This window comes from Rhinolophus hipposideros (assembly GCF_964194185.1).
Source record: "Rhinolophus hipposideros genome assembly, chromosome: 3".
Lineage (NCBI taxonomy): Eukaryota > Metazoa > Chordata > Mammalia > Chiroptera > Rhinolophidae > Rhinolophus > Rhinolophus hipposideros.
Window position 1 is genome coordinate 24112160 of NC_138049.1, and position 19221 is coordinate 24131380.

General features: G+C 37.8%; 1 protein-coding gene across 4 annotated transcripts in view; it reads left to right on the top strand.

Annotated features, from left to right (window-relative positions):
* The window catches only part of NHSL1 (NHS like 1), a gene marked incomplete at its 5' end in the record, with an annotated part of 121979 nt that overhangs the window by 50220 nt on the left and 52538 nt on the right, over window positions 1-19221 (top strand). For 3 of the 4 annotated variants that reach the window (XM_081045191.1, XM_081045192.1, XM_081045190.1), the window contains one exon: window positions 13011-13163. In XM_081045191.1, coding sequence (XP_080901317.1) covers window positions 13011-13163 — 153 coding nt within the window. Of the gene's footprint in view, window positions 1-10071; window positions 10199-13010; window positions 13164-19221 lie in introns of those variants that run through there. The other variant, XM_081045193.1, reaches the window with a different exon arrangement.

Here is a 19221-nt window from a genome sequence, read left to right on the forward strand (position 1 = left end):
GCATGACGGGGAATGGGAGTGTGTTAAACGAGAGCCCTTTATTCCAAGCTCTTCTGTCAAGAGACTGCGGCAGGAATCATTCTTCTGAACCAGTGTTTCATTGAGCGTACAGCGTCCTCCTGTAGGTGGCGCCCTTCTACTTTATTTTGTCAGTTTTCCCCTGGCAGTTTTGATTAGGAAGTCTCCTTTGCTATCCAATTTTTTCTAAGTAGAAAATTCTTCTCAAGTATAGATTCCTTGTCGGTTTTGTAACACCGTCAATCAAGCAGGTTCTTAATATTGTCCAATTTAAGAAGTTTAAGAGAGCCCAGAATATAAAGCACTTAGGCTAGTCACATGACTCTTAAATTAGATTTCTAAGATCATCACATTATACTTTGGCTTTTCATTCCACAATGAGATTTTTTTTTCTTCCCTGAAGATTTTTAAAAAGAAATATTGCATTAATTCTTTTTTCAAAAATTAAAATTAATTTCCCTTTATTTTATTATAAAGGGATATGATTATGTTAAATTTAAATAGCACAGAAAATATATTTTAAAGTTATTGAGAATTATTCTTTTCTCTAAGATGTGCTAGACCCTCAATATGCATTCAGAAAATATGTTTTGAATGACATTTGAATTGGGAAAGGAAAAGTGAGTTAACTTTACAGTTGAAATAATTAACACATAGCTCTACTCATATCATTGTTTCTCACATAAAATGAGAGAAATTTCTGTCCATTATTTCTCACCTTTATATACCCACCTAATGCAGGCTGAGTAGAATGAATTAGATGAATCAGTACTACTTGGGTGGATGAATTAGGGCTATACGACATGCCAGGAAGAATAACAGGTTCAAAGAGTTAATGAAATTATTCATTCTCTTTCTGCACGACAGATAGATAGTTCACTTTTGAGGAAGTTGTCCTTGCAGTAAAATGTCACATACTTTTGAAATAAAGAATTACTAAAGCTCTATCAAGGGATGCTTCTTAAGGAAGGTTAACATTTGACTTATCACTTGAAAAATGAATAGGGGCATGCCAACTGGATGTCATGGAGTAAGTGCAAAGGCCCTGAGGCAGGAATCAGTGTGGATGATTGGATCCTCTGCCCCGACAATGCTCTGACTGTGAAGGCACAGGTAGCACAGTGTATGGAAACCTGGAGCACAAGATGAATTAGCTCAGATGTTGGGTAACTGTGATATACTGTAAGTCACTTATGTTGTAAAATAAATGGAGTTGGTTTGGTATTCCTTAGTACTCTTCTCAACTGTAATTTTCTAGTAACCTATGAAATCTCTCCTTTCCAACTTGCCCTTGCTATATCCCTACTCATAATTACTGGGGGTGCTAAAAAAATCTATGCAAGTGGACACTTTTGTCAATGCTGCTGAAACAGTAGTTCGCTGTAATCAGAAGTGTCTGGACGCTGATGGTAACCACTTTGAGCACCTCTTGTAATTGCGGAAGTCAAATGTGACTTGTATTCATCTTTTGTTATCGGTATATATTGAGTATTACAATTTTAATACAGTTTTTTCTTTCTTAAAATGTGTTTACAGTTTTTGGCACCCTCTGTATTTCCAACCTCATTCCGTTCACAAAGCTCTTCCTTGTCTTTCCCACCTCACGTCCATCATCTCCAGTCTGTTCATTGTCACATTGCCTGCATTAGAGAAACAGTGCACCCTTCAATCCCTGCAGGCAGGGTGGAACTTTGAATGCGATGTCAGCAGGGCTCCCTTTGTGTTTTGCACTTTTGATTGGGGTTTCTCTTTTTTCCTAGAACTTTTTTTTTTGTTTGCCTTGCCTTTCATTTGTTCAACATTTGTCACATGAATGTTGTGGCTTGACTAAACTAGTCACAGTGATAGCAGACGTTTTGAAATTGACGGAGCAGATGGTAGCAATGGTTTAGATTAAATTATTAACTAGGATCCACACAGCAGGAGCCTTTAGCTTCAACGCAGAGTTAAGGGTGTTTCCTAGCATCAGAATTAACTGGCCAAGTGGATGTCAGATCAAGTTCCTCCTAAAGAATTGATATATTATCACCCTTTAAGGTTTCCCTTTCTACCCCCAACCACTCCCCCCACCAAGTACTGATGAAGAGAGCGATTTCCATTTGTCTTGTTTTCAGTATGCCATATGACTCATTATTAAAGGTTAATTCAGAAGCAAAAGAGAGAAAAGATCATTGTACCATGAAGTTCTAGAACATTGGTGATTTTAAATATACTTTGTGAAATTAACATGATTCATGGGACAGTTAAAATAATCTTCATGAGCATGTATTGTGAGACACATGTTTTCATTCTGTGGAGAGTATCTCTACAACATTATCTTTTAAACCCTTTATGTGTGTTTTTAAACCTCAGTATGCAATTGTGAAAAGCATAAGAATAAGATGACACCTATATATTCAAATTCCCCCGCTTGTCTAAAAAAGGCCTTTCTTTATGGCTGGTTTATCTCAAACTGGTATCCTATCCAGGGTCCTGCATCTGGCTGTGATGTGATGTTCCTTAAATCTCTCTTAATCTGGCTCCTCCTCCTCCTCCTCCTCCTCCTCATTATTATCATTATTATTATTATTATTATTATTACTATTATTTAATTAACTTATTGGAGAGGACAGACCAGCAAAATGTTTCACTTTTGGTTTGACTGATTGTTTTAGTTTTTTCCTCTAGCTCCTATACTGTCTGTAAACTGGAAAAATTTAACTTATCAAAAATGTTTAACTTGAATTTACCATAGGTGATATTTATATTCGCTATTTCATCACATTGGGGCACATAGTACCAGCTGTCCCCTTAGTGTCTGCTGGATTAGGGAGATGGCAGTCTGGTCCTTCCACTGGGAAATTGCTCTAGCATTCCTCTTATGTGTCAGCTAACAGACAAGTAAATCAAAGAAAAGTAGGAATTTTAAATGCTTAAAATGTTAAATGACAGAGAGATAAACATTAGTAATTTGTTAGGAAAATGCCTGATGTGAAAAGTAAGAGATTGATTCGTTAGTCACAAGTGACCAACTCATCTTTTGGTTTGTTTCTAATGAATTAAATGCTAAACAGCAAGAACCTATGTCAATTTAATTTGAATAATATAAAGTATATTTTCCCATCTGTTGTGTCAAATACTTCAGACTATTATTTAAATATCATAAATTACAATTGTATTAACAAATGAATTTTACTGTAGATTTTTGAAAAATCCCTTAATAATGAAATTTTGTCTATCTGAAATTCAACTTTATGTGGACAATCCTGTATTTTATCTGGTAGTGATATTTTTAAAATTTACTCTTTTACACATTTGTTGATTGTATTAATTCATCTGCCTGTGCAATTGATTTGCTTTGCAGCTTCAATAATGATTGTTATTTTGATGTATAAGTATTATAGAGTATATAATTGCTCTCAATATGAAAGTGTTTATAAAAACATGAAACTTAATTCTTTCCTCCAAAAGTTAAAGTTATGGGAAGACTTTGTTTCTTAATAAACAAAAGATAAGGCCTAAATGATAAGTTTAACTATTACTAAAGCTTTATTAAGTGGATTATATTGCTAGTTAATTTTTAGAAATTTCTAAAATCTCTTACTGGTAAGTTTGTGCATTTTATTTGATAGGACCAGGGGTTTATGTGGGATACTTTCTGCTATGATGTTTTCCAATGCTTTAATGAATCTGAAAAGTACTAGAGATAATGGGTGTATTTGTAGATTTAAAAATTGCATTTCAAGTATTTTAACCATAAATAAGGTGAGAGTACTCCTAAATTAGCTTAGTCATGTACAATCTTCTGTTTCAGATGTTAAGCTTGATTTTAAAAGCTAGCCTAAAACAAATTGACAGTCAGTGATAGCACCGTTTATAGATAATGGTGGGCTGAGAAATTTTCAATTTTTGAGGAGCTAAATTCCTTTGAGAAGTGTTTAAAATTATCCCTTGGTACATGACCCTAACCTGAAAAGGACTCCATTATATCTAATTTTTCTTCCCCTTCCCTCTCCTTGCAACTTAGAAGACCACAGTAATCTTTCTTGGTTACATATTCCATTTTCATTTAATCTAGGATTCTATTTTGTGGAGTTCAAAATGTGTATATATATGATATGCTTCGTTTCTGCCTATAACTCCTGTGTATAGTTTTTGAAAAAGTTCTTTTTTAGAAAATATTGTTTAACAAAATTTGTGACGATTTTCAGGTTCAAAATAAAGACTTTTTATACCCTAACTGCATGTAATGCAGCTCGGAGGGCTGAGGTTTTGTGTAAAACAGGAAAGCGGGGAGTGTAGGATAGGGGTGGAAGCCTTATCCATGAGTCCTGGGAGCCTTAGACAGCCCTGCTCTGAAGAAGCTTTTAGGTTTAAGGTTTTAGGTTTTGTCCTTGATAAAAACAATAAGAGTATATTTCAAGATTGTGTACTACAGAGGAAAGCATGAATGATAACAGAGTCATTTATTTAATAGCTAGGGTTCTACTCTTTGTTATACCTTAAGTATATAATCGTTCCTGAAACCTTACAACCTGTTAAATGCAGGCTCCTAAGACCAAGGGAGTTGTAGAAAAGCAACCCTAAAACGGAAGTGATTCTGACCTCCTCACCTGTGAAGTAGATTGCTGCACCAGTTCCCCAGTTCCTTTCTGCGCCCCCAGTGGCACCCATTCAAATACATGTATCATGCAGCACTCGTGATCTTTTTCAAATGCAACACTGGTTATGTGACTTTGCTTCTTAAACTCTTCTGGTGACTCCCCAGAATCCACCCCAGTGGCACTCAAGCAGTGCCCTTCAGGGTCTGGCCCCTGGCTCTCTCTCTACCTCCCTTGCCACTTCCGGCCACATCTCACTCTCCTATAAGCTTACACCTAAGCATATGCAGACCTCCGTGTGTCCCATGACTGTGTTTTGCCTGAGTCCCCTCTTCTCTCCTGTTCCCTAACAGCTGTTTGCTTTCTAAATGAGGTATGTGCCCTTTGTTATGGGTCCCATTAACAGCGTGGTCTTATCTCTCTCCTTATGCTTATTCATTATTTTATTGTATTTATCTGTCCGGGTGTGACAGCCCCACTGGACTGTGTGACCTTTCTAAGGTCAGGGACTATGTTTGATTGACTTTTCACCCAGATGCCTAACACAAGCCAGCGAGTAAGTGCTCCTTGGAAAATTGCTGAATGGTTGAACATAAGTACACAGTTAACAGTTAAAAATTTCAGAATATGTATGACTTTGCAAAATATTCCATACCTCTTTGCTGGCAAGTTGTATATGTACTCCTGAGAAGTAATCAGATAACTGTAGAAATAATCAGATGATTCCTAGAAGAAAACATTTTAAATTTGGTTATAAATAAGGTATCATTTCAGTAACCGATTAAGCGGATATGTTGAAACTTTATGAATAAGGGTGCCAATATTTGTACAATAGTAGTGGTGATAGAATTTCAAAATCCTGGGCCAGGATAAGCCACCAAGATCATTCTGGTGATGCCAGAGCATATTTTTGTTTGTAATATTTGATAGTATTTTTAGAAAAACAATGATTTACTTTAAATATTTTATTACTTATGTGTCCCAGCAAGGACTTTCGTGTACGATATATTAACTTCAATGTACTAACTAAAGATATCTTTTCAAAACTTATTGCTAATAAAAGAGGGATTAGGACACCCCAATTCTCATCATCTTAGCTTGGACATGCATTAGCTTCTAGAGCTCAGTTTTCTCATTTTCAACCTGTCTGGTTCATTGAAAACTTGATTATAGACCTACTAGAAATTAGAAAGTTCTTGATAAGCAGCTAGGGTTTGGGGGGAAATCAAATTGGCTTAAATTAGATCTTCAGTTTAAGATAATGTAACATTTGACTAGAGGTTACCCATATGAAAATGGAGGACAAATGAAAGACAATAGATAGAGATGGAGACTAAGCAGGCTGTTTAAAGGTAGAAGCTTACTCCATGAGTCAGCAGTCTGTTTCTGTGAAGGTTCAGATAGTAAATATTTTTGGCTTTGCAAATCACATTGTCTTTGTCACAGCTACTCAGCTTTGCTGTTGCATGCAGACTGAGAGCAGCCATATACAATAGATACACAAATGCTGTACTCGTGTTCATTGCAACTTTATTACTGGATGGACGCTGACATTTGAATTTTGTGTAATTTTCACCTGTCATGAAATATTATTCTTTCAATTTTCTTTTTCAACCGTTTAAAAAGGGACTAGCAGGATTTGGCCCACGAGCCTTAATTTGCTGACTGCTGCCTTACAAAATTATTAAGGTTTCAAAGGTAAACAAGTAAATAGCATAGGGCAGAGGTTTAAGGACTAGCTCTCTGAAGTTGTTAGGAGTTTGTCAGAATCTAGAGAAGGAGCAATCAGATGTAGGAAAGGAACTATAGTTGACCCTTGAACAATGTAGGGGTTAGGGGCGCCGGCCCCTGCACAATCTAAAATTCATGTATAACTTTTGACTCTGCCAAAAGTTAACTACTTACTAATAGCTTAGTGTTAGCCATCTATTAAACCAATACAAGCAGTCAATTAACTCATATTTTGCATGTTACATGTGTTATATACTGTATTCTTACAATAAAGTAGCCTGGAGAAAAGAAAATGTTATTAAGAAAGTTTTAAGGAAGAGAAAACACATTTACAATATTGATTGACAAAACAATCCACGTATAAGTGGACCCATGGAGTTCACATGTGTATTGTTTAAGGGTCAACTGTAGGGTTCTGCGGTGTTGATTAAGAGCTCCAGAAATCGGTCATTTGCAGTATATGATTAGAAAGATGAGAGAGAAAAAGACCGTTGGTACCAGTTAGAAGTTCACTGGGCACCACTGAGAATATTTTTTTTAAATGATTCAAGATGGAATTTTAGGTCGTAGAAAAAAGATAACATGCATTAAAACTGGAAGTGATATGTTTAGACCTATCATTCATGGAGTGGGCAGCTTAACTCTGAGATGAGTGAAAGACAACTGTGAGGTCTGTGGATTCCCCTTCCATTAGGGCCTGACTGACCCTTTATTAAACCTTAGGCAGCTCAGCTGTCTCTTTGAGATTTTATTCATCTATCTGACAGATACTTATATATGCTTACCACATATCAGGTACTGTTCTAAGAGCTTAATAATCTTAGAATATAAATCCTGTTATTACCTCCATTTTACGGATGAAAAGACCAAGGTATGGAGAGGTCAGTCCTCTAGTAAGTGGCTAGTGTTCTCCATGGGTGGCTCCAGACGTGGGTTCTTCACTCCTAGGCTACATTGTCAAGTTTTCCATGTCTGGGATTTTAGGAAAGAAAAAAAATTTTTTTAACTGTTGATGCTCTTATAGAGCTAACATTGGAATAGGAAGTACCATGGATTTATATATTTTCTGTTGAATGTAGAAACTGAGTTATCAAAAAATATTAGTTTCCAGAAAGACATGGCTCTTCAATAAACTGTGACATCGAGGCAATGCAAATTATGAGATGAAAGCACTGCCCTATTTTCATGCTTATATGCATTATATGAAGAGATGATAAAATTCTTGGGGAAATCTTTATAATCAATAAGCTTTTTCAAAACACAACTTGGTGTGTTACCCAATAAATACCATAATTTATTTGGCTGCTCCCTGAAGATGTGGACTTTGGGCCTGCGTCATGAAGCAGCAGGAATAGCACGTAGAGGACAAAATGCCCGGGATGCTGGGATGGAAGCCTGCTTTCTACCCCTCGGCTACCACTGACCGATGTGTAACCAAATAGTATCATGGTCTTTACACAGCTGTGGCCACTTAATACCAAGTTTAATATTGAGTGAGAAAGGAAGTCACTCCAGAGGTGACTGTTGGTACTGGTCATTTTCTTAGAGCGCGTCTCTGACTAGTCCTGGCGGACTGCAAAAGTCTCACTACCCAAGGAATAGATCTCCCTCTTTCAAATGAGAGCCCGTGAGAGTCACTGTACAGATTTTTGTTTTATTGCCCTCGCCTCCTTAAAGTTTTTACTCACACCTCACCTTTTAAATGAGGTCTACCCTTACCTCTGCTTCATACTGAGTCCTGGCCACTTCCCACCCCTATCGCCCCTTTCATCTTACTCAACTTTTTCTTTTATCCATTGCACTTACCACCTTCTAATACACCATACAATTGTAGTTTATTGTCAAAATAACGGAAGCTCCCTGAGGGCAGGGACCTCACTGATGTATCCCAAATGAGTGGCACTTAGTATGTATGTGCCCGAAATTTACCTTTTTAATGAATGAATCAGTGTTTGGATGCCATTGTTATATACATGAAAAGCTACATGCTGTTTTCAATTACTAGTATGCGTGGTGACATTTAACTTCATAAACTTGTAGATTAGGAATCCCAGCGCTTCTGTCCAGAACACTCGGCTACCTGTCTCGAAGGCAATGAGGTTGAGAGGCAGCATAGAAGCAGAGCGAGGTCACTCTTGCTTTTGAATTTGTTTTCCTAAGGGGAATTTTTTCACTAATTTAATGCAGCTATATAATTTAACTTACAGTCTCAGTCCTTTCTCATTTGCCATCTGGCCATATAATTACTTTTAAGTAAAGCTATGTATAGGATGAAAGAACACAAATTGGAAATCTGTGATAATGTGTATGGTAATATGATAATAATGTGTTCTATTTATTTAGTTGTTGTTTGCTTTGCTTTTGTCGTTGTTCAAAAAATAAGATTAAAGGAGGAAAAGATTTGAGGAGGAATCATTCCAAAGCGTTCCCTAGAGGGAGCCCCTCATATAAATTTTATTCTTTGACTAAGAGCTTTTGTTATAAACTAAATGTTTTGAATTAGTGGATTATTACATTTTTCCATTCAGTTATAAGTCTGGCCCAAAGCTATGAAATAAGAGGTTGTCTAATGTGTTTCAAAAACTGTTTCTCCATGAAGTAGAATTGGGGAGAGTTGTAAGGAACATTCTTTTCCTTTGTTCCTTTTTGTAATATTGGCTGATCTGTATTCTCTTCCTTTTTGTTCTTGTTTCTTTACCCCAGAATGTATTTTCTAGTACCTGCTTATACTCCATTTCTGATTTTTCTTTCTCTATTTGTGTTTCCCCAGTTCCCTGAGGTTAATTGCAAATGGACAAAAGAACCAGAACTCAGTACAGTATATATTCATGTCAGAGAATAACCCAAATAACAGTAGCGGGGGAGGGGAGGATTGTGGGACTTTGTTTTTTTTAAACCAGGTACTGAATGATAATTAAATTTAAAATACAGATTACAATGATTAGGGTATTTAAATTTCTCCTTAGGAGTGGGGAAGTTGGAGTGTTTAGGGGAAAAGGGGAGTTGTGACTGCTAGATATAAATAAGATCACACTTTGGAGCAGTTACAATGCTGATTCTCAGTCGCTGGCTGAGAGAAAAAAAAATCTGGGTGAGAAGGCAGGGCATACTAATTTGCACGAAAATGCAGCCAAGTTATCACTTAAGCTCCATGGAGATTCATTCTATTGTAAAGTTTTACTGCTTGTAAACGTTCCTTTGGTGTGGGAGGCAGAGCCTGGGGGGGCGTGGTCGGAAACAATAGTTTGGCTCCTTTTTCCCCCTAAATCAGTTCCAATGCTTGAATTAACTGGAGAGTCAAAGAATCAACACAGACTTGCTCTAAGGCTTGTCGGCTCCACTAAAAATATCTGGACGTTCATTGTGGCCTAGTGAAAATGGGGAACACATTTACTTCACCTTGACTCCGAGGAGGAAATCTACTGTTCTGTGGACTCCAGAGAGGAGAAACTTCTGATCTGTTGGAGAGAAAACTGAATAAACGAGCCCCGAAGCGGAAAAACTGATGTGGTTATCATGCAAATAAGAACTGTGATTGGCTTTCTCTTTCTGCACATGTTGTCACTGGTAGCTCTCAGCCTTAAAGATTAGGTTTCAGTGGGAGATTTTCAGGTTCAAGGACTGTTAATGGTTTGTAACTGCCTGACAATAAGCTCAACGTCCAAGTTACATCAGCCCGGGCAGATGTCTAATGGTTTGGGAACGGAGGAAGAAGTTAGAATCTGAGCAGAAGGATGCAGCTTGCCACCTGCCTTCTGGACTGAGCTTTTAATGTGATTTAAATTTCTTGGCCCTTGTAGGCATCCTGGAAATGGTGGCCTTCATTAATGCAAAAATCAAGTCTTTAATTAAACTTTTTAAGAAGAAAAGTAAGTAGTTTGTCTTCTTCCCACTGTGTGTGTGTGTGTGTGTGTGTGTGTGTGTGTTTTACGTACTATTTCATTCTTTTGAGTAACGGATTTAGAGTGTGAAACAGCATAATTGGCACAAGTTAAACTCCATTCTATACCAGGTTGTTCAAATACCTCACATTTTTGTAACTCTAAGGCAGAATTATGTGATCTCAGCATGTCTTATTTATTCATGGTTGAGATTTTAGGTGAATTCACTTCTTTTGTCGTTCTTAAAAGAAGCCCTTTGAAGAACGGGGTGAATAAAAGCCTTGTATTTATTTTATGTCTGCCCTGATGTATTTTTTTTTTTTTTTATTCTTCGGCTTACTGTGCAGGGAACCTCAATGTAATGTGTCACATATTTTTGGTGGGGATGATCCTGTAAAACTCCCTGGCTCTCTCTGTTTTGTATTTTAGAGCTGGAGGACAAACTAACTCTGTTAGACCGATCAGTTATTGTTAAGTACACAGCTTTTGTGGTGTGGCTTCATTGTGTACTTACCAATGGTTTAAATTTCTTTAATCCAGGCTCTTCTTCATTCCCTGGGAAGTAGAATTTTTACAAATATGTGGTTTTGTTTTTACATAGTTGCTGGTTCATCAATTTTAGTTTAGTTTTTGGTTTTGGGACCAATGTATTAAACTGGATAAATGTGCATGGGGAGGATGCATTGGTAAGAAACTTTGGAGAAAGCAACAAAGAACTGCACTCTGGGATCGCTTTCTGCAGTTCCCTTGCTTGGAGGCTGTGTTTGGATGGACTGATTAAAATCTGCCCTGGCAAGACTAAGATTCGCCAGGGAAGAGACTGCCAGTCTTTCATAGGAGCCAGTTGGTAGCTGTACAGTGAGTGGAGCTGATCGTACGATTACACAGCCTCGAATACCATTACTTGGATTTGATTTGTAATTGGCAAATAGGAAAAGTTTCAATTTTCAATATTTTCCAGCTATGAAGTGTGGCAACTCAATCTTTCAAATAAACGGACATCAGCACAAAACATTGTAATTGACTAGGGCTTCTCTTTGGGGGACATATGGTGAGTCCCGCCCCTGTGCAAGATTCTCAGATACGTAAGTCAGAGCTAAGTCAGGTCTTTGTGGATTTTATGTATTGATAGTTATATGCACCATGCAGAACATTTGTTCAACAGGAGGTTATGTGAAATGCCAGGTGCCTAATTTACATGTTTCTTTTGTCAAACTCCAAAAGCAGAAAGCACACAGGACATTTCTGTTTTTAACTTGATGTCTAGTTCTCAATATTTATTATTTCATTTAGCAATTGATGGAGACGGTGGGATCATTTAAGAAATGAATTATTTGGAAGCAAAGCTTGTAGAATTTAGTAGCTATAGAAAAGATGGCCCCTGGGGTGAGAGCTAACCTGTGGCTCAGGATCCCAGGGGCTCTGAGAAAGGCCCAAATCCTCCTTCATGATGGTTCTCAAGTCAGGGGCTCCTTTACAGTAATTTCACTGCTCCTGCCACAACCATGCTTTACACAAGTTATGCAGTGAGCTACGACTTTACATATATTAGTTAATTTGAACTTTATGACAGTTGTAGTAGCTGTGCTGTGGGGCACATTGAGTTAACTTTAAATAGGTTCAAATGGAAAGGTTCAATAGTTCATGCATGCCTGTTCATTTTATTTTGAGAATCTATTTTATGGTCTAGTTACCAGAGATATGTTATATTGTAGAAATGGGTATGCCCAGTGTGCACTCCATAGTATAGGTCAGAGTTAGGGAAGAATTGCCCAGTGTGTGACTAGGCACAATTAGCCTAGTATCTGCTGATTTTATGGGTGTTAGACTTATCACCCCCAGTAAATGACTCAGTGCAGTTTCTTCTTTCTCTTATGCTTCTCTAGTCTCCCCTATGCCTGGCTCACAGTGGCATGTATGTAGAAAGCATTAAAAAATTGTTTCATGTTGGGCTCTACTGGTATCTCATTTTAGGTTGTGTTTTCATGAAAAAGGAAATAGACAAAAGAGGTCCCAAGTCCTGCGGGGAATAAAGGAAAATTATTATAGAGATTTAGCATTCTCTCATGATTACCTATCCTTTTTCTCTCTAATGTTTTCATCTCATTTGTGCTGGGAAAATTCAGTTGAATTGGATTAGGTTGGGAAAAGTCAATTACATTGGAATTTTTGAAAAACATTTTAATGTAAAAGTATTTTATGAAAGCGAGACGTACAGAGAAAATTTTGTAGCACAAATTGATTTCTACTTCTATTAGATATGCTATTTAAATATATTACATTGAATGTAATGCTTAATTTTTTAAATTTAATTGAGTTTTTACAGAGATGTTTTAAAATAATGCTTGAGCGGAAAGATGTGGTCTCTACCGCTCAGTAAGAAATTTGTTTCTGTCTTGACAATCTGACATTTACTGATGAAGTGGCATTGTACAGATGATTAACAGATATCCGTCCTGGCGGACCTAAGTAGGAATTGGAAGTCTATCAATTTTGCCAGTCATTTTCTAACACTGGAGTAGAGGGAGGGCCTAAAATGCTAGGAAGCAATTAACTGAGCAAATGGTTCTACCAAAACATTGTGAGTGATGACGGACAGTTTCATTGTTTCCTTTAGAGACAAAACACTGTGGAAAGCACCCCTGCAGTCTAAGGTTAATCCCAGTCAGAGTTTGCTCTATTTCCCCCTTGCTGGCCCTTACCCATGGATGTATGAAGCACCAAGAAGCTATTTGGATGTAATACATTTGGAGCCCATGAAGCTCAATTTGACACCTGAATTTATTCTCTCTCTTTACAGCGGTTTCCAACCTAGATGAGGAGAGTAGATGGTCAGTCCACTACACTGCCCCATGGCACCAGCAGGAGAACGTGTTCCTTCCCACTACAAGACCCCCCTGCGTAGAGGACCTGCACCGCCAAGCCAAGCTCAACCTCAAATCAGTACTAAGGGGTAAGATTGCCACCTGCAAGCTTGTTGTTCTTGGATTACTGACCATTAGAATTGAAAGCATAAATTTGATCATTTACAAAAGAAGATCTATTTATAATAAACATGTAGTATGCTGTGTCTTTATGAGATATCATAAATACAGCCTAGGACAGGCCTAATATGTTCTTGTCTCTGTAGAACCTTGACTATTTACATATATGCAAATCTGTCCTTAAAGAGCCCACCCTGTTTAGAAACCCTCCAGTGAGTTTAAACCACCAGTATCAATTTAATCTGAATACTGTAAGTATTCAAAGCAAATTTGTTAAAGCTAATACTTTCTAATGGTTTCTTCTGTTTAGTTCAAGTTGGGAGGAAAGGGGACCTACACATAGACTTTGAAGGAGTGCATCTTGGTTTGATTGATCAGAACTTGGGCAGCACCCAACTGGGCACCTGTAAGTAGGTTCTGTCAACTGATGGGCAGAGTACTCAGTGGTCAGTAGTAACTATAGGAAGAGTGTCCTGTATCTAGTTTAATATTCTCGTTTTTACTTCAACTTGTTGATGTTAAGAGGTGTAAATGTGTAGCAAGGAGGGCTTCCTGAAAGTGATTTTTTAAAAAGGGAGGAAGTACTTTAAAAGAGGAAGGGGTGACTTTTAATATTTCAGAGACTTTTTCTTAAAATAGACAACCAGTGTTCTTATTCTTCCAGATGCTGCTTCTACCAGTTTTCTTCTACGATGCAATATTGGGGCATAGTTACACTAAAAAAGTACTTGTTGTTTATCTAAAATTTAATTGAACTGGATGTCCTGTGTTTTATCTAATTGTGAAAGACTACGATCTGGGAGAAATACTACCATGAGGAAAACCCAGCATGAGCACACCCTCTAATTTTTATGATAGATTTTACTTGTATCTCAGCCTTTGATTAAGTAATTAATTCATTAATGTACTGTTACTGTGATTAGTGATTACTGGCTATCGTTCATTAAACACTGTATGCCCAATTACATCAACACTTAACTATATGCCAAGTACCATTCTGAGCCCATTGCATGTATGATCTTATTTAGTCCTCATAATACTCCTACTGTTTACTGTTACTGTGCCAGTTTTACAGATGAAAAAAATGGAGACACAAAGATTAGAAACTTTCCTATACTCTCATCGTGAGTGGTAGAACCAGGATTTAAACTTGGACATTCTGAGGCTGCAGAGTTCACATTCTTACCTGCTGTACTATACTGTGTTTCACAACCATTTGTTAGAAATCTATTCTGGCAGAAGTGCAGAATACAAAGGCAATGTCTTGTCTCCCAGGGAATTTATACTTTTGTTTATACTGCAAATCACAATGTGAAAAATACTCAAGAGATGGGTCAAAAATTGCTGTATGGGAGTTAAAGACAGAAGATAATTTCTGCTTAGAGAGAGAAGGAATAACTCTCAAAGGACTCAACATAAGTTTGGTATTCTGAATAGAACTACACAAACATTTTAGATTGGAGTCCTGCCCTTTAATCTTTTATAACGCTTAAATTATCCTGCATCTTTCAGTCTTGGCTTCGGACTGCCCAGAAGTGAGGACATTATTAACCCGAGGCACCTATATATTTAGTGACTGCACGCTTAAATGAGAAGAATGGCGTTGGTCGGGCTCCTTTGTACGGCCTTGTAGTTGTACTTTGACCTTTGCTTTCATGATGTTGGTCACTTAATGTACCTAAATCCAACCAAAATTTCTAGTAGGTCTCTTCAGGTCCTAGCGATTATCTTCAGTAAATTTTGTCAAGGAGCTTCCCCACTTGTAGCTCACCTTCATTTAAGAATATTAAATGGCACAGGTCCCAGGACAAAGCCCTGAGGCAGTGCCGTTGTTCATATTTCTCTCAGAGCTCTGAGCAGATCACTGCGTGGTCTGGCTTGTAGAGAGTGCTTTGGGGAAGGTATGTGTGAGTTTGAATATTCAGACCCAGGTTTTTTGGTCACTCTCCAGGAAACGGCTTCACTGCCTCTTTCATGTATTTTCAAGTACCAGATCAGAGTTTTTCTTTTCTTTCTTCCCTTAGAAAATTAAATATCTGTGTCTAGATTTTTCTGATTTTTATTTTCTTTTTGACTATTCAGTAGATCCATATGAAATTTCATCACCACTGGTTTTGCCTACACTTGGATTTAATTTTGAAAAGGTAAATGCTTTCTTTAGTAATTGCTTTAATGCCCTAAAATGATTCATCGAAGAGATTTGCCATTAAAAAAATGAATAATTTTGGAAAGTTCTTGAAAGTTTAGACTTAAATACTCCTTAAGAGATTTTAGAAAAATAATCACTTTAAGAACAGTGGTTGAGAGAGATGAAATGAGAGTATCTGAGTTCTTTTTATTTATTTATTTATGTATTTATAAATCACATGTATAGAACTTCATGTTCCACTCTCCCTACACCATGTTGGCAACCTGCTATAAACAGAACATGAGTGCAAAGTATTCATTGCCTCATTATCAATGAAGATTAAAAAGAAAAAATTCATCCCCTAAATATATGGCACTATTAGATATGATGTTATATCAGGTTATCAGTCTAAGTTAATTTTACCTCAATGATCTTTGCTTAAAAATATAGAAAGGTAGCTAACTATTCACAGTCAGTAATCTACTTTGTTCCTTTTCTTCTTACTTGACCTTGTCTGTAATTTTAAGGAAGGAATACTATTCTTTAATATTAAACAGATTGGTGCGTTTTCATAATCATTTAATTCTCATTGTATGAAATGTGTCGGTTTTTATGGGGAGCTCAGCTCTCCTCTTCAGGATCATAACATACGGAGGGAAATGCTACAGTGAATACTGTAAATTACCCTAAGTGTCGTAAACGTTTGCTTACTAAAGTAATGCAGAAATGATTAGTGGTCAGTAGAATGGTGGAGATAGGGACCAGGTTTACTAAAAATTATTTTTGTGAAAAAACTACATTTGAGTGAAGACATAAAGGGAGATAATAGACACAATTTAATAAGTATTTAAGCATCAATTCTGGACTATACCAGGATTTTTAAATGAATGGTTAAATGTTTGTGGGTATCTAACTTTAAAGAGCTGCCCTTGCTGTCTGATGTCAAGATGGAAGTAAACAGACAATAGTGTATGAGCTACAGTGGGCATAGGGAGAGAGGGCTCAGTCTGCTGGAAGAGAGGAGCATTGGGACACACTCCGCCCACTCCCCGCTCTCCCATTGCCCCATTGGAGCAGAGATGGGCTTTCACCACGTGTGAAACAGCATGTGGAGTGCCTGGAGCAGATGTCTTCTGTGTGCAATTTCACTCTATTCTGGTCCAAATGGAACAGAGCTCTTTGGTGTTTGTTGTTGGCTAATCTCTGGAGAATTAGATAGAATTTGGTGGCCATGCTCTTAGATCACATGATTTGGTTTGGTTGATTTATTTTCTTACTAGAGATTTGGGAAATGATTTACTGCTAATGAGGATATAAACATGAGCCATAAATTCTCACTTAATCTTGTTGATAGGTTCTTGGAACTGCAGCAAAAGGACATATAATGAAACCAACTTTTCCATAAGCTAGTTGACGTAAACAAGAGTTCCGTTCCTACAGTATCTCATAAACGTTATAACAAAACGACGTTGAATGAAACAATGTTATTGGAGGACCTGCTGTACCTAGATTTAAAAATAGTTATTTGATATTTGGCTCAACAGGACATCTGGCTAGCAATGAACAGTGAATCTCTGAAGATGGATCCTATTATCCAGGAAGAATTCACTCAGGTTTTTACTGACTTTCCAGAAGAATTCCACCCTTTTAACCTCCATAGTTTTTTGAACACTTCGTGAACTTCATGAGAGCTAGCTGTGATGATGAGGAACCTTTATCTCATTACATTTTTATCTGGGTAATTTTAGCTTTATCAAAAGGGCCACAGTGTAGTGGGGCCTGAGGGGTGGGTGTGGACCTGCTCAGGCTGTGAGAGGTCCAGATTTTATTTCTTTACAACCTATAAATCTCCTTTGAAAATTAAGAGCTTATGAAAGGCTGAAATAAAGACATGTTATTTTTAAGGCTCCATCCCCAAAAAGCCCAACTTGGGAGAGAGATAAACATACTTTCTCACAGTATGTTTAACAGGCCGTTTAGTTACTGTATCTGTGTACACCCCTGCCTGCATGAGTTCCCAGAGCATCTGTTGTTGGTGTCAGAAATGTTCTTTAGTCACAGCACTCTTTCCTGAAGGAATCCATTTTAGCAGGTCAGACTGCTCTGTGGTTCTAGACTAAGAAGTGTGAGCAGAGGGAGGAATGTTGAATCTGGCCTGTGTTAATTCAGAGTCAGAGGGTTACATTTATTGTATCTGGAGGGATAGGAGTTGAGGATTTACCAGGTGATTAAAAACTGTGTGTGTGGGGGGGGGTGTGTGCACGTGCACAAACACACCAACCTGTTCAGTGTTAGAGAACGGTATACCTTTCTTAAAATACCGAGAAGGTTACCAAGTAGGGTCAGCCAGGTTTCTCTGACAGTTCCTGACACAGACTTTACCTTATGATCTCTGCATCTACCTTTCATTGTCAAGAAGCCTCCTAGTTCCCTTTTGACTTAGACACATATTCTGTTCTTGGAAAGGGTACGTGGTTCCCTCTGGGTTTGATGAGGAGCCATGGCTGTTTTCTCTGTCTGCCGTGGGCACATGGGTCCCTAGGGTATCCCAGGTGCCCTGTGGGTTTGGCTACAGATTCTCTCAGGGGTACTTTGCACAGGACTGTGTGGGAGATGCCTTTCTCCGTAGGGCCTTGTGGGTGTTGACGGAGAGCCCTCTCCTGGAATGCTACATCTATTCACCAATTCACACAGATTCAAGGTGAACATCTGCTTTGCCCACCTGTGCTAACATTGAATTTTTCATCTTTTTCTCTTCCTCCACTTTTAAAAATTATGACATATAACATAGACAAATACATAAAACATGTACCGTCTAACAAATAATTATAAAGAATACATCTAAGTAACCAGTAACATTACTGGTCAAAAAATAGAAAATGACCAGAGTGATCATTTTATAAGGCATATAAATGTCTAAGCACTATGATGTACACCTGAAACTAACATGTTACTGTCTATCAACTGTAATTGAAAAATAAATTTAAAACAAAGAAACTATGACAAACTCCAGAAACCTCATATTCTTGCTTTGTAATAGGAAAAGCCCGGTTTAATGTAAAGTGCATGGGTCACATCAAGGTTTAAATCCTATCTTATGTACTAAGGATATGTGATTTGAGTTTAATTGTGAGTTTTTTTTATTTGAGCTTATTTTCTCATCTATAAAATAAAGATCATGGTATCTGTTTACATGGGAATAAAGTTAGCTTATTTATGTAAAGTATCTCAAAGTGGAAGTAGTTAAGTGTTTGTGGAGGGAAGGGTGCATTTTAATGAAAGTGCAATGGAATACAGGTACAGTTTTTCATAAATTTTAGCCCAAATGGCTGTCATGAATTAGCTGGGGTTTTCTCTCCCACATGGTGTACTCCAGAGAGATGCTCTGGGGAGGAGGGATAAGAGGGAGAGAAGAAGGGACAGCATCTTCAGAGGACAGCGACAGTCCACAGACAGTGGACTCTGAGGTTCATTTCATCCATAGAAGCAAGGTGCCTTTGTCCCCATTCATTATCACCCTCTGAAAGATACCTGAAATGCGAGCTGGGAGGGATCTCCCAGCTCCTCTCATTAGTAAATCCCCTTTTTATTTTGTAGGGAAGTAAACCAGGGCCCATGGACGTTACGGGATTATAGCTACTTTGCAGTTTATACACGGCCAGGACTGAAAGTCAAGGTTCTTGCTCAGCGGTGCTGGCCTATTTTGGTCTCAGATCCTGTGGGCACTGAGGAAGCCTAGCCCTTTGGTGCCTCTGCAGCACCCTCAGCTTTTAAAAAGGTTGTAGGGACAGGGCTCACCCTGGGAATGTAAAGGCACACGGCAGGTTTGGTTTCTTTAGCTAATTAACTTAGGAAATGCAAAATAGCTCATGGATGCCTAAAGGTGACGGCTTCACACT